The following is a 15,218-nucleotide window of genomic DNA, read 5'->3' on the forward strand; positions in this document are numbered from 1 at the left end:
CAATAAATTTGTGCCTATAATATTTGATTATATGTTTATTTCACTTTATCTAATTTCTATCTTGCCTACATGAGAATTTAAATTGCGAGTGAGTTTAAGAAGGAACAAAGGAACTATCACAGCAACGCAGAGACAACATGCAACAACCAAACTCAACCACAAAAAAACACACTCATGTTCCCGGAATTCAAAGATCCCATTCGGGAAACTGAGCCCTGCAATTGTGAGATTAATGGATGTCTGGCATGTTAATATCTAGATTTTCAGGCGGTGATGGACATTTTAGCGATCAGAGAATTGGTAAGCATGTGGGTGTAACGTGCCATTGAATGACGGTCAAACTGCTCACACTTGCACAGGAAACACCGCCTTAACAAAAGAATAGCTAGCCTACTTAAAGCAGTTACTCATTAGAAAATCCTTCCCCTACTCCACATAAATATCCGCCTGCAGGTCTCCTGTGCCATATCTGTCTCCTCATTTGCCAAGCTTACATTTTAGCTGGCTCCCGAAACAAGGGAGAAATTCAGACGCTGCCCCGCTCAAGCTCACGCCAGCTGTGATCATTTCCCCATAAATTACATTTTCTACCATGTGCTTTAGGTATTCAGCACAAGTCAAAGGATGCTTTTTTTTCCAAGCCAAGTCAGGCGGTACAGGCAAATGAAAGCACAGGTTATGTAATATAGATGCTTTTGTGAGAAAGTATCCTGCAAGAAAGTGGCTCTCTTGATCTGGCTGGTTGTACTGAAAGACTCCTGCCTCGCAGAGATGGAACCACATAGCTCTCCCTGGCATCTGCACTCAATTTGAATTACAAAAAAGTACTGAAAATAGATGCACTCTTTTCATGCACGACAACCTTATTTCCTTTGCAGCCATGTAAAAATGCCAAAACACAGACTAAAACAATGTTAGTATTTACGTATAGGTAAAACAGAAACAAAAATACGCTTAACTGCCACAAATGGGAACCATTTGGACCACCTAGGCTGGTGTACTCTTTAGCTTTTCTCGGAAACTCTTAAAAGGAGTTGTCCACTGTTGGATATCCTCCCACTTTACTCCTACTTTAGGACCCCCATGGAGCAAATAGGATAGAGGAAATACAGACGGTGTAATGGTTAGCGTTACTGCCTCACAGCTCTGAGGTCATGGGTTTGATTCCCACTACGGCTCTAACTGTGCAGAGTTTGTATATTCTCCCTGAGCTTGCGTGGGTTTCCTCCAGGTACTCCGGTTTCCTCCCACACTCCAAAAATATACTGGTAGGTTAATTGGCTCCCCACAAAAAAAATAAATTGACCATAGTGTGTATGTGCGTGGGCATGTCATAGGGAATATAGATTGTGAGCTCCACTGGGACAGGGACCCATGTGAATGGTAAGATATTCTCTGTAAAGCGCTGCAGAATATGTGTGCGCTATATAAATAACTGGTAATAATAATAATTATAACATGACATGCATTTCCCCCTCCCATCAAACCTTCACCTGAAGCTGGGAGCTAAAATCACACTCTCCCAGCACTATTGCAGATCAGTCGATCTGCAGATATATCTTTCCAGTGTGTACCCAGCTTAAAAAGAAAACCAATTAACTGATATCTTAATATATACACATACTGTATATCAGAGAACTGCAATGTCCTTGTATCCAATTTTTACAACCTGTCATTTAAAGAAGAGTGGAACAGAATAATGCAATCATACCTTTTTACATGCCCGTTTACAGACATGTTTATATTCCTTTGCTTTTGATTCAGAATGATATCCAGCACCTAAACATTAGCAAAACATACAGATTAACACATTTCCTGTAGGTAGATTACTGCAATGCTGTTCTCTATTGTGGCCTTCAGTTGTTTAGAAAGGACGAGAATAGGAGGCTTTATTAACCTTCTAAGGATGAGACCCAAAATCAGTTTGTGGAGCAGCTTAACAACCCAAGATGTTACATATATGTTTAATTACTTTACTGTCCTCTACATAGTAATTATGCTGTTGTTAAAGATATATATGATTCTAGTAGATTTGAATTAAGCTGCCCATCCACTAGACGATATTTATGTGAGCGATTGAACGATAACGTTATCGTTCATAAATGACTTGCAAATCGTTTGTAAAAATGTCTTAAACGACCAGCGATGCACATGCCTGCTGATCGTTTATAGACATCTATCATCATGCAAACATGCTGGACAAACTGACGATATCGTCAGGTTTGCAGATGATTGATGTGCCTACACTGATCGACTGATCGTTCAGTGCAGGCTCATCACAGACTGACAAACGACTGCACGATTACAATGTCGTAATCGTGCAGTTGTTTTCAGCTCCTCTAGTGGATGGGCACCTTTACAAGGAAAATGCAGAGTTCAGTAAAGTAAAAATATTTACATGTCTTATTAACACTTGGCCATCTACTAGCATATGTATTATGTGTCTTCAAGCCTTGGTGTAACTATTCATGTTGTGTTGATGACAGCATCAGCATGTGTCTCATTTATAGACATTTATTTGTATAGCACCAGTACAGCAGCACAAAATGGCCATGAAGCTATTTTTTATTGGATAAAGGGGCAACTAGCGTATTTAGGACTATGACAGACTGTATTAGGCATAAAGTTGTTATTCTGGGCATGAGATTATCCGGAATCTGCACATGTGCAGAACAGGCCCCTGTATACCCTCGCATTTACAGGAGGGGGTGCGGGGCCGGGGGGGGCCTGCGATCCTGGAAATGGCGGCAAGTCATCCTCATTTTCCAGGAGTGGTAGGGCCAGGATCTGCATCCATGGACACAGATTCCTGGCCTCGCATGCCAGCCAGCCTGTGTAAGCTGAGGTTTACTCAGTCGGCTGGCGCCGTCAAACATCGCGACCGATTTTTGCGTTGGTGATCCCAGGCTGCGACCTCGGTCACAGCGCTGGGATCACAGATGCAGCAGGAGGTGTCACACACCTCCTGCTGCACTTGCATTTTAGCAAGAACGGAATTGCATATCAGCTTGTGCGCTGCTTTGCAATTCCGTCCTCTGCTGAATCAGGCCCAGTGTAAAAGACTGATTAGCACGACAAACAGAACTGTAAGCAAAAAATTGCTGGAACGAATGCACCGAACACAAAAGTGCACCTCTGTGCAATGACCCAAACGGAGATTCCCCTTTGAGCACTATATCACGATGTTCGCAATCAGTGGGTAGAGATCAGCTGGGGGGGACTGATGATCAGTGCCCCGAGACCAGGTCTGCATGAGGGCAAGTGTCATTGGGGGCACATCTATAACCATAGTGGTGGTGGGGGAGGGGGGGTTTAAGGCCCCAAAAAGATTTATTTACTGGGGAAGTGCGAGAATCTTTTGCCACAAAGAGGTTTCTGGGGAATGCATCACCGGAGACCATTAGACACTAAGAGCCGTATTCAATATGAGCCGCGATACTTTTTCGCGACCCGGACTTTCCGCCTGTTTTGTAGGCGGAAAAGTATCGCAGCCGTCCCGGCTTTACCCCGTATTCAATATGGAAGTACACAAAAACGGGACCCGGCGAAACTTAAACAAGCGGAAAGTACTGTCAGTTTTGGGGAAATCAGCCTGACACCCTCCAAATGATGCCCTGACATGGGGGTTGCTGAAGGGATTTGGTGATTTTAAACGGGCTCAGTAGCTGCTAAATAGCGTTTTTCTATGCGTGGTGCAGAATAGTATTTTGGAGGTTTTTTTCCAGAAAATAAGTTATCCCAGCAAATTTGGGGTACTTGAAAATGGGGGTGAGCATATTTAAAAGTTGCTAAAGTGAAGTTGAAAAAATCATGAAAAATCCACCTTCCGCAAGCACCTGCAATCAAAAAAACACTTGGGCCCCCGTCCAGAGTCAAGTTCGCTAGTTTTTAAGTTTGTACCCCAACATTTTTTTTTCACTCCCTTTTTCAAAGTCATTTTTTGGGATGTCCTTAAGTGTTTGTTTTTTTACATTTTTGACACAGATTACCTTTGGGGGACTGTCTGAAAGCTGCACGGGTGTAACGTTGCACCCCCAAAACCCCAATTCTGCACTTTTTTCCGCCTCCCATTCATAGGCAAAACTTTTCCGCCTATTACATTGCATTGACTTTCCGCCTAGGCTGAATACGGGGTAAAAGTCAAAACTAAAACAGTTACATACTTTATTAAATGCTTGTTCTTGGATCAACTATTTCTGAGGATATTTTGTTTGTAAAATCAGTTAAGTGGCTAAAATGAAAGTTGCCCACAATGAGCCCTCCAGCCAAGCAATAGAACATGTAACGCGGTCACTCTCTTACCTGCATGCACCAGCACAAAGCCAACCCGTTTCTCCTTTTGCATTTTACTGGGGTCCACTTCTTTGGTTGATTCGGTCTCTTTTCTACTGGAAACCTGAGATGATTTAGAAGGCAACATTTCTGAAGAATTTACTGCCTTCTCCATAGTGCTTCCCCCAGGTTATCATTGCTGTCATGGGAAAGAGCATCCCGACAACCAAAAATGAAAAGACCACCTTAAAAAAAAACATTTTTTTAAAAATTAAAAATAAGTAAACGGGTATGTAATATTTTCAGATAAACAAGAAAAGCAGAAAGTTGATGAACAATGTTGAAAAAAGTTTCTATATAATTTTATGAATTGTTGCTATGTACTAACAGGGCCCCTAGAAGAAACCACCCCCTTGCTGATAGCACTAGGGCTCCTCCCACACCCAGATAGCAGTGGTTGTAGAGCAATAAATGGTTTATTATAATAAATATAATTTTTACTGGAACACTACAGGTTTTAATGGCTGCCAGGGCATACTAGTGACTAGTGTCAGCATGCCTTGGTGTCCAGTGCCTACTGGCACATACAGTGTAACCCCTCTATGCTTTCCCTCTTTTACCAGATACAAGAGAGGGCCCTCTCCGAGCTTGGCAAAACAACATAAAGAACAAGAAGGAATTGTCCTATGAGGTACCCGGCAAGATATTCAGGATTTCCAGGGGGTACTGGTTTTTCTTCAGGTGGGATTAGACAAAAGGTCTCCACCTGGCTACTTTGAGAATGCATTTTTCTCATCAGTCTGGTTCCAGAAGAAGATTGCTTCAATACCAGATGTTGGAATTTTTTTCCAAGGAGTTTTGCGAGTTCAGCCTTCTTTTTGTTCCACCGGTAGCACCGTGGGATCTGTCTTTGGTTCTTCAGGGGCTACAGGCTCCCCCAGTTGAACCTTTGGACTCTGTGGATTTGAAGTGGTTAACAGCAAAGATACTTTTTCTTCTTGCTATTTCTCCTGCTCGCAGAGTCTCTGATTTGGCAGCGCTATCTAGTCGCTCGCCATTTTTGATTTTTCACCAGGATAAGGCTGTTCTTCGTACAAAGGGAGAGTTACCTTCCTAAGGTAGTATTCCATTTTCATGTGAATGAAGAAATTGTTGTCCCAGCCTTTCAGGCTCCAGACCTTTCTATAGGTGAAGCCTCCCTGGATGTAGTTCATGCTCTCTGTATCTATGTGGAGTGTACAAACTCTGTTAGAAAATCAATTGCTCTTTTTGTATTATATGTTTTTCACAAACGAGGATGGCCAGCTAACAAGCAGACCCTGGCTTGATGGTTACGTATGACTATCTCTCAGGTGTACACACAGGCTGATCTCCCTGTCCCAAACACGGTGACAGCACATTCTACTCAGTCTGTAGGGCCACCGTGGGCATTTACTCGTGGTGGCTCTACTGAGCAATTGTGCAAGGCAGCCACGAGGTGTTCTGTCAACACCTTTCTTAGGTTTTATGCCCTCTGATACTTTTGCCTCTCAGGATGCTTCCTTTGGGCGACAAGTTCTCTTTTCTGCTCAGGAGCATCCCCCACCCTAGGGAAACTACTTTGGGACATCCCCTTGGTATCCCTGTGGATCTCTATGGACGCCGAAGAAGAAAATTAGAGTTATTGTGGACTTACCTAGATAACTCCTTTTCTTCGAGGTCCATAGGGTCCACAGGGCACCCACACTGATGCACCTGGCTTCATTGGGTTTTCTTTCGGTCACAGATTCCCTCATCTTATGCAAGGTTGTTTTTGGTATACGATTGTTCTTCCTTCTCCTCCCTTGAGGCTTGTTAACTAAACTGAAGTCCTATGGCTAGGGCCGGGGTATATATAGAGGAGTACCCGGGGCATTCTGGGAGCAGAAGCTTTAACTGTTTGGTGACTGGTCTTCCAACCATAATATCCCCATGGTATCCCTGTGGACCTCGAAGAAAAGGAGTTATCTAGGTAAGCCCACCATAACTCTAATTATCTATTATGCATCTAAGAGTAAATTAGAACAGACATTTTAATTAAACAAAATAACACAAAATGACATGGTTAAATCGGAAAGTCTGTGGCGCGCTAAACAGGGTTATTTGGTGCGATTTGAGGATAGGTGTATGTGGACACAGCTGTACATCTCTTGCAATCTTCCAGAAAGTGTGATGTCAAATACAATGAGGAACAAAATTCCAATCCTGGAACACCACTTGGGTAGGAATCATATAAAATAAATTTAAAAGTGTAAGAAAGCAGAAAGGCAGGAGTCGCACTAGTTACCAGTATAAAAAAAGAGATGTGCGGGTTCGGTTTTACTCGGATATGTTCGGATCTCAAAAACGGAATTTTATTGGCTATCGACTATCACGTGTTTTGGATAGCCAATAAAATAAATCTGAACTTGCGATAAATTTTGGCGAAAAGAACCGAGTACAACCGAACCCGCACATCTCTAGTATAAAGCGTAAAATTAGGTATTATAGTGTAAGAAAATCCCACAGTCCCCCTAAAATACTGTGGAAAATTGTAATATCAATCAAATAACAAATTCCTGGAGGTGCAACATCCCTAATTTGCAAATTACTGAGCAAAAAAATTACTGAACAATAAAAGTGTTACATGTCCACATACCTGTAAAACAAGAAAGAAACCTTAACTGTAAGAAGACTGTTTAAAAAGCAACTAATGTCCACTAAATTTACCGAACCGAGTTATTGCAGGTAAGGATGGTCATATTAATTATTTATATTGCATTGTATTAGCAAATAAAGACACAGTACAAACAAACATGCTCAGTTTGCACACCACTGTACTGTCCATTCTCCACATTAAGTACTGTATCAAGGAATCGAAACATAGGAAACCGGCTAAGAGATTTCAGCAAGTAAAGTAAGTTAATATATACAGTAGGATGTGTTATAAAATTATACTCACATTTTACTTGTCATCTGACAGCCCCAATTTAGAACTAAAGTGTGTCATGGTGCCAACTGAGAGGTGGAATCCTGAAAAAGTAAAAGAATACACAAAGCTACTTATGAAATTCAATAGCTAGACATAACAAAACCCCTTACAATAATATGGTATGTTTACAATAATATGGTATGTATGAAGATTAGAGTCCTACGTTATTTCAACGCAATGGACACCAATGATTGTATCAATTATTATTACCAATTACGTTCATATGCAGCACCATACACAGCAGGCTGAGAAACCAGGAGCACAGATGCAGTCTTCCCAAAGACGACAATGTAAGGTGGGTGGGTTCACAGTTTTGGCCAAATATTGGTTAAGAACCTCATTTAAACTCCTTTTTAATTGTAGAGTTTCTTATAATTGTTACCTTAACGCATGCGCAGTTTACCGATAATCGCTCAACTCCATAAATATCTGCATTGCGTACAAAACTGAATCAGGCCCATAATGTGTGAGTATTAGGGATGTTAGGGACCCATCTGATGTGGTTCACCAGATGTGGTGGATGGGCTTAAATATTTGGCCAAGAACCTCATTTATACTCCATGTTAATTGTACAGTTTACCATAATTGTTTTGACTATCAGTGTTCTTAGTGCTTATAGTGCAGGGCTCGACAAATCCCGGGGGCCAGGTCGCCATGGCTACCAGATTTTGCTGCCTGGCTACCAGATTTTGCAGTGAGGCAGGAAGCAGATCCTTGTCAGCTCTGGTGGAGTTTCATGCCTATAGTATTGCGGTGTTCATATCATGCACAGGAGTGTATGTGCTGAGTGTCGCCTGCGGTGACTGCTGTGCCTGTCCTGGCCTGCACTAATGACTCCTCTCCATCCTGGCCTGCTCTGATCCCTGCTGTCTGTCCCAGTCCACGCTGATCCACCTGTACGTCCCGGCTGTCTACTGTCTCCTATCTCAGGCTGCATAGATCTCTCCGGCAGTAGGGTCTATGGGTAGCCAGGGATTTCGGAGCAGCTTCAGAGGGATAGTGGTGTGACCACGAGGGGAGGGGGGTTTTGTTGTACTTTCTGGCACCATTGTTTTATGTGAAATGTGGTCCGTTATTACTGGAGGGTGGAGCAGGTGAGCTGTGCAGAGGCGGCCTCCATTTTACTGTATCCATTCAACTGTGACCATTCTGTGGACTAGTATAAGTGTATATAACACACAGAGCTGTGCTCCTTACTCACTCCTGTAATTTTTTTGTGGGGGGATGGTGGTCTGGTTCCTACACTTTCATCCTGGCTCCTAGACTTTAGAAAAATTTGTCAAGCCCTGTTGTAGTGTGCACCTGCATGGTAGAACCTCCTATGTTTAAAATTAGCTGTAGTGTGGTCTAAAGCTGGGTATACACTACACGAAGTATGCCCAGCGCGACATCGCCAGCGACGGGACATTGCATGCGGCAAGTGCATACACACTTGCCGATGCCGGGTCCGACGCGGGCGAGCTACGAATCATGCTGCATTCTGCAGCATTATTATTATTATTATCATCATTTATTTATATGGCGCCACAAATGTTCCGCAGCGCCTTACAGAGTACATAAATAAGTTGTAGACAAGCGACTTACAGAACAATACACTACAGGACATGGATAATATATATTGCTACATTAGCGACCATAACACCCAAATAAGAACAGAGCATAAGCAACCAAGTGTTAGGTGCCCTAGTGGTGAGTAAGAAGTAGATGAAACTAAAGTAGGGAGAAGCACAAGAGGGTAGAGGGCCCTGCTCGTAAGAGCTTACATTCTGGTATCGTTATCGACATTCCCCGTCGGCCCTGCAGCAGGGTTGACGGGTGATGTTGCTAGCAGCCCGCGGGGGTGCGCATATTATGGGTACACACTATAGACGTTGTACCCGATATATCGCTCTGATCAGACGACATACCATCTAGTGTAGGGGAAGTGTGTACCCATTTGAAGTCCCCTCCCCTTGTCTCATGAGACATACCTGACTCCACCCCACCATCCCCTCCCCCTCCCTCAGTATAATGCCTGACTTCACCCCCTCCCTCAATGTCATGTCTCACCCTGCCCACAATAACATGTCTGGCTCAGCTCTCTCCCTCTTCTCCAATAAAATGTCCAACCAAGCTCCTTTCTTTTCAACATACTAAATAACTAAAGGCAGAATATGCTTTGTGAGGAAAACAAAACAATACTAGTGTAAGTAATCTACAGACAGGGCCATAACACTCAATCATCGTGGGGGAGCCAAACAATGCTGAACCATCTGCTTCGGAGGACCCCATTCTGATCTTCAGATCATGCTCTCCGGAATTGAGAGCCCAAACAACAGCAGCTCTTCAGCTGAACTAACATTCCTTTATTCTTTTGGAGATATCCACTTTGTCTTTGCATGAGTACCAGGCCATTACCCTCTTAATTCATTCATTGCTCCCCTTTCAATATTTACATACTACACCACATGTGATTGTTCTCTTTTGAAGATCGCAATAAATATCTATTCAGCATTGGAAGACCCCAAAAAACTCAGGTAAGCTCCCAGATGCGATTTGCATAATCATGGTACCGGCCCCATGATGTAATGCATCGAATTGTGGAAACACACAAGCCACTGCCACATGCAATTTCACTAAGAAAGTGGGCAGGATTCAGGAGCGTTTCCTAAGGTGGAAGTCCCAGTAATTTGAGAGGCTAGACAAGCATGGGCAAAAATCGACTGCTGAAGTATATAAAACAATTCACAGGTAATCCAGATAAAAAATGTTGTTTGTTTTTGGAACTATGAGCTATAGACTGAAACAAAAAACACAAACAAGTTTTTGTCCACATCCAGAATGATATAATTGGACGGTAAAGTCTGTATCCCGGCGACCGCGATGCCAGCACTGATATTACCGGCGCGGGAATTCCGACGCCTATCACAATCTCAGCGCCGACATTCTGACCACCGGGATACCGAAGGTAAGTAGCGGGGTGGGGGGGGGGTTAGGGTGCGGGGTTAAGGTTAGGCACTAAGGGGGGATGGTTAGGTTTAGAGTGCGGGGAGGGGGAAGTTAAGTTAAGGCACTAGGGGGGAGGTTAAGTTTAGGCACAAAAGAGGGAGGGTTAGTATACCGTGTTGGTATGCTAGTGTCGGGATTCTGACAGCCGGGATCCCATAACCGATTCCAACTGCACCCACTACTCACACACCTCTCCTTTATATATCACTTTTGGAGCTGCGCTCATACATTAGCAGCACTGTTCTTTACATGTATTTTTGAACATTTAACAACTTTAATCCACACTGTCTCTATATCTCACACCCTACACTCCAGTTTACATCTCAATTATTACCTTGTCCACAGCATGAACACCCTTACTTCACACAACCCCCATATTCTATGTCCACATAATCCTCTACTTTATCCATCCCTCTCTTCCCCCTCCTGTCTCCTCCACTTGCTGTTACCCCTTTTTTTCTCTCATCAGTCTGCTTCCAACCCTCTGCTTCTTTCCCCCACTTTTACTGTCCCTCCACTCTCAACTACCTCCCTCCATGGCCTTGTTACCCCACCACTAAGCCCCATTCCCTCCTGGTTCTGTCTGTCACCTCCAGGGCTGCCAAGAGAAATTCTGGGCCCAGGTACTGCAACATCATGTGGGACCACATCATGTATGGCTGCACCCATTTGTGAGTGGGTCTAGTATGTGAGATGCACCCACTCACAGGAGCATGGCATAGCACCCAGCAGCTGGGACTAAAGTAGTCACTACTGTTTTAGGATGGCAGGACAGTCCCATAATAGCTGCATTTTTTGTCAGGCTGTATATAGATGCTAAAATGTAACACACAACAATTAAAGTGCTACTACTTTATTTTGTACATCTCTCATTTAAATAACACAAACAATCTATTTTCTGTCATAGAGATAGATGTATGAAGGACTTAATTTTTACATAACATCAGGTCATCTTATACACACACATTCCGCAGCACATATCCTAACCCACTGCTCCTTCCTCACTATCTACCCCTCTGTGTCGCCCCTGTCTGTCTGCCCTTCCCCTTTAGAATGTAAGCTCTCACGAGCAGGGCCCTCATCCTTCATGTGCTTCTCCTCCCCCTACTTATAGTATAATTTACTCCTAACTCCCCACAACGGCACCTAACACCTTGTTGCTCATGTCCTGCTGCTTGTGTTTTGCAGCTGAGTTTATAACCTTGTCCTGCATTGTTTTGTATTACTATTAACTGTTTTTCTTGTGTGCTCATTTATGTACTGTGTAAGGCGCTGCGGAACCTTTGTGGCGCCATATAAATAAAGAATAATAATAATACTAATAATAATAATAATAACTGGACAAGTGAAGCTTTTGAAAAAAAGAACACCAACCAATAAACCCCATGGTGGATTATATTATGCTTTGGGTAATGGGGCAGGCAGTGCACACAGACTATACTATCTGTGTGGAAAGAAAAATTAATTCAACTAAGTAACGACAAATCTTAGAAGCCAATGTCACTGGAGAAATGTAAAGTTGGGCATCCACTATACAATTTTCTGTCAGATATCTGTTTAATCTGGCTGGTTGGAATGAAAATCTGTTAATGTATAGGAGCAAATGACAGTCGTCCATTTGCTCACAAACACTGGAAAACAGACAGAAATGGTCGTTCAGACAAATTGGTTAAAACAAACAAATTTAACCAATTTGAATAATTTTTTTGTCCTTTTTTCAGTGTTTAAAACCATATGATCGACTGTCATTTGCTCCCATACATTACCAGGTTTTCATTCCAACCAGCCAGATTGGACAGATATCTGACAGAAAATTGTATAGTGGATGCCCAGCTTAAGACTAGCTATTTCAACATGACAACGATCCAACATACCTCAAAATCAACAATGAAAAATTTACAGGAATGAAAGATTAAAGACTTGGAACGGCCTGCACAGTCCCCAGACAGTACTATTACTGACAATCTGTTGGGAGATTTCAAACATGAAATGCATACAGGGAGGTCTAAAAATAAATTTCTGACCCGGAAGAGTTCTGCAGGTAAAAGTGGGAAATAAACTCTAAAGGGGCCTATCCATTAGGCAACCTGGAAAACTGTACGACTAGCGTTCAGTCCTTCAGGTCACCTAGGTCCTGAACGTCATTCAGTGCAGGAGACCGACCTCCTATCTGTGAACATGTGGAACCTGATGATCGTCGTCAGCTTGACGAGCATGTTCCACAGATAGTCAGTGTCTGCAAGGACCCAGCGTGCACGCGCATCGCTGGTCCTTGCCGGCTATCCATTACACAACTTTCTGAATGTTCCGACCAAAAACTCTTGGTTTTGGTCAGATCGTTCAAAAACTCATCTAAATGATAGGCTCCTTAAGGGAAAAATTTACTAAAGTGAGAGTTTTTAGAATGTTGCCCATAGCAACCAATCAGGTTCTACTTAACATTTAACTAGTACCTTCTAGATAACAGCTAGAATCTGATTGGTTGCTATGGGCAACATCTCCACTTCTAAAAAATCTCACTTTAGTAAATTTACCCCTAAAGGTACAAAAAGATAGACCCATAGCTGGCGATAAGAAATTCCACCAAAACGTTATTAAGTACACATTCCCTATTCAAAGATTTATTTTATTTTCAGCTTGTTAAATTTAAGTATGTATCCCACAGAGGTTGTGCGAACATCGTTCCGCTGAAACATTCAGCGGGGGGAATTAAGTTCTCTACAACATCCATCAGCGCACATCGGCACTTATTACGGTAAGGAACCTTCTTCAGTTACCTTCGCATCTCTATGAGGGCAAGTGGAAAAATCAGACGTGCCATCTGACCAGGTGTGACCAATCTTTTGGAGCAGCTGTGTTTGCTAGATGTTGGTTTCATAACTCTACACCTTAAGGCCCCCATACATCAGCAATTGATTGCAGCAATTGTGCAATTTGCAATCGTTAGTATATAAAAATCTTTCCCTTTTTCAATCAATTGAAGATTGCAGAATTGCCACAATGAATTGAAAAAGGGAAAGATTTTTATACACAATCGATTGCAAATTGCACGATTGCTGCAGTCAATTGCTGATGTATGGGGGCCTTTACTCCCATGCAGAATAGACTTGTTCCACTACAGCTGGAGAGCAAAACACTGCCAGCCTGCAGTGTGGTTAAGTCTAAAGTGAAGTGGGCTACAGGACCTCTGCCGTCACCACCACGTGACTCGCGACAACAGGGGGAGGAGCAACGGTCAGAACAGGGGGCCACAGGTTGGCTTCGCTCGCCACAGGTTATTCTCCCACTCTAAGCCCACGTGGATAGTAACACTGGTAGCTGACCGGCCCTGCCGTCACGGTTATATGGATGGGACGTCAGAAAATTTGGATCTAACATCAACCCCTGCGGCGCTCAAACAGTATGGCTCATGCAGCACGCCACGACAATCTGCAACTCTGCAGCATTTGCACGTAAACCACCACGCTGGGAGTTGTAGTTCCACAACAGCAGACAAGCCCCAGGTGATCATAGCCAGACTGTAGGAGTTATGCTGCCCTGGGTAACAAATGCACTTTAGAATGAAAAGTGAATGGCACACACATGCACAAGCATTGGAGACAAGTGTATATATTGCATACAACTCAGCAGAGTGCGTAGGCTGATTTGGCACTGGAGGGTACACTCAATCTGCATCTCAACAAATGTGCAACTACAACTCCCAGTGTAATGCCACCTGAGAAGTGATGCCACGGCATGCTGGGAGTTGTAGTTTTAGCACAGCAGACAAGTCAGTAAGCTGTGCACTGTATCTGTCTGCAGGGAGCACCAGGCCATGTTAATAAGAAGAGGCGCCGGTGCGGGTTCCAGCCAGCGGAGGGATGGGGTGATGCTTATTGCACACACTCACTTGTTGTAACGTAACCGGTGCTGAAATCTCTGGCCCCGGCTGCAGCGGCAGGCCCCTTCTCCCAGCAGCACCGCACCGGAGCCGGGCAGCTCCCTGCGCATGCGTGCTGCTGATTGGTGCGCCGCCGGCCATGTGACCGTGTGCAGTGACCCGAGTGCAGGTAGACTGTCACTATCCTGTCCCTGCAGTCCACGCTGTCTGACCATCCACTGTGGCACTGACTTCAGCTGCTGTGAAATTACACGTCTCAGCATGTAGTAGCAGGACATGCTGGGATGTGCAGTTCTCTGTGATGTGGTATCGCAATTGTGATTACGCACGCAGTTGGGCGATTGTTCCGCATGCGTATGCATTGCAATGCGCGTGTGTGTGAACCAGCCACTGCAATCACAGTGACTACGCAGACACATCGCAGAGTGATTGTCAATAAGTGCCGTTTGGGGGATGTAACAGGGGTGGTCGGCGAAATGCAGGCGTGCCAGTGTGTTTGAACGTTGGGCGTGCATAAATTATCAACTGCAATGCCATACGTAGCTTGTGTACTCGTTTGCAATTTCAGAGTAAGATCAGACCTTGTGAAAGTGTGTGTGAGGCTGCGATGGTACTCGATGGTTTCACAATCTTGCTAAACATGGATGTGTGTAAGGTACAGTGGGCGTCCTTATGTAGTGCTGCGACGGCATTGCGATCACGGCGGATTAGCATCCTATCGCAGTGAGACTGCATGCGTAATCGCTATTGCAATCGCAGTTGGAATGAATCAGGCCCTATGTTATCCCATATAAGCTCTTAAGCTGGGTACACACTGGAGCAAAGTCGTCCGTTTTGGTCAAGTCGGAAGGACATATCGTGCAGTGTGTATACGCGCTCCTGTGGTCGCATGCAACGTCGGCAGATTTGATGTGCTGCACATCAAACCTGATGATATGCAGTGTAATGAAGGACGGAATGAGTGATCGTTCCGTCGCTCATTACATCGTTCTGATGTGTGCCCACGATACGATATATGTCGGACCGTTAGGCTAACATATCGTCTGGGTACACATCGCACTGTGTACCCATATTTATAACAGAAGTTGT

General features: G+C 43.9%; 1 protein-coding gene across 1 annotated transcript in view; it reads right to left on the minus strand.

Moving 5' to 3' along the window:
• Window positions 1-14,251, minus strand: part of TASP1 (taspase 1) — a 191,395-nt gene extending 177,144 nt beyond the window's left edge. The window contains exons 1-4 of the mRNA XM_088479452.1: window positions 14,139-14,251; window positions 7,232-7,302; window positions 4,303-4,517; window positions 1,712-1,779 (exon numbers count right to left, since the gene is read on the minus strand). Of these exons, the coding sequence (XP_088335578.1) occupies window positions 1,712-1,779; window positions 4,303-4,447 (213 nt within the window). The 5' untranslated portion in view covers window positions 4,448-4,517; window positions 7,232-7,302; window positions 14,139-14,251. The remainder of the gene's footprint in view (window positions 1-1,711; window positions 1,780-4,302; window positions 4,518-7,231; window positions 7,303-14,138) is intronic.
• Between the last annotated feature and the right edge of the window lie 967 nt (window positions 14,252-15,218).

Source organism: Taudactylus pleione, unplaced genomic scaffold (genome assembly GCF_031769625.1).
Source record: "Taudactylus pleione unplaced genomic scaffold, aTauple2 ptg000235l, whole genome shotgun sequence".
NCBI lineage: Eukaryota > Metazoa > Chordata > Amphibia > Anura > Myobatrachidae > Taudactylus > Taudactylus pleione.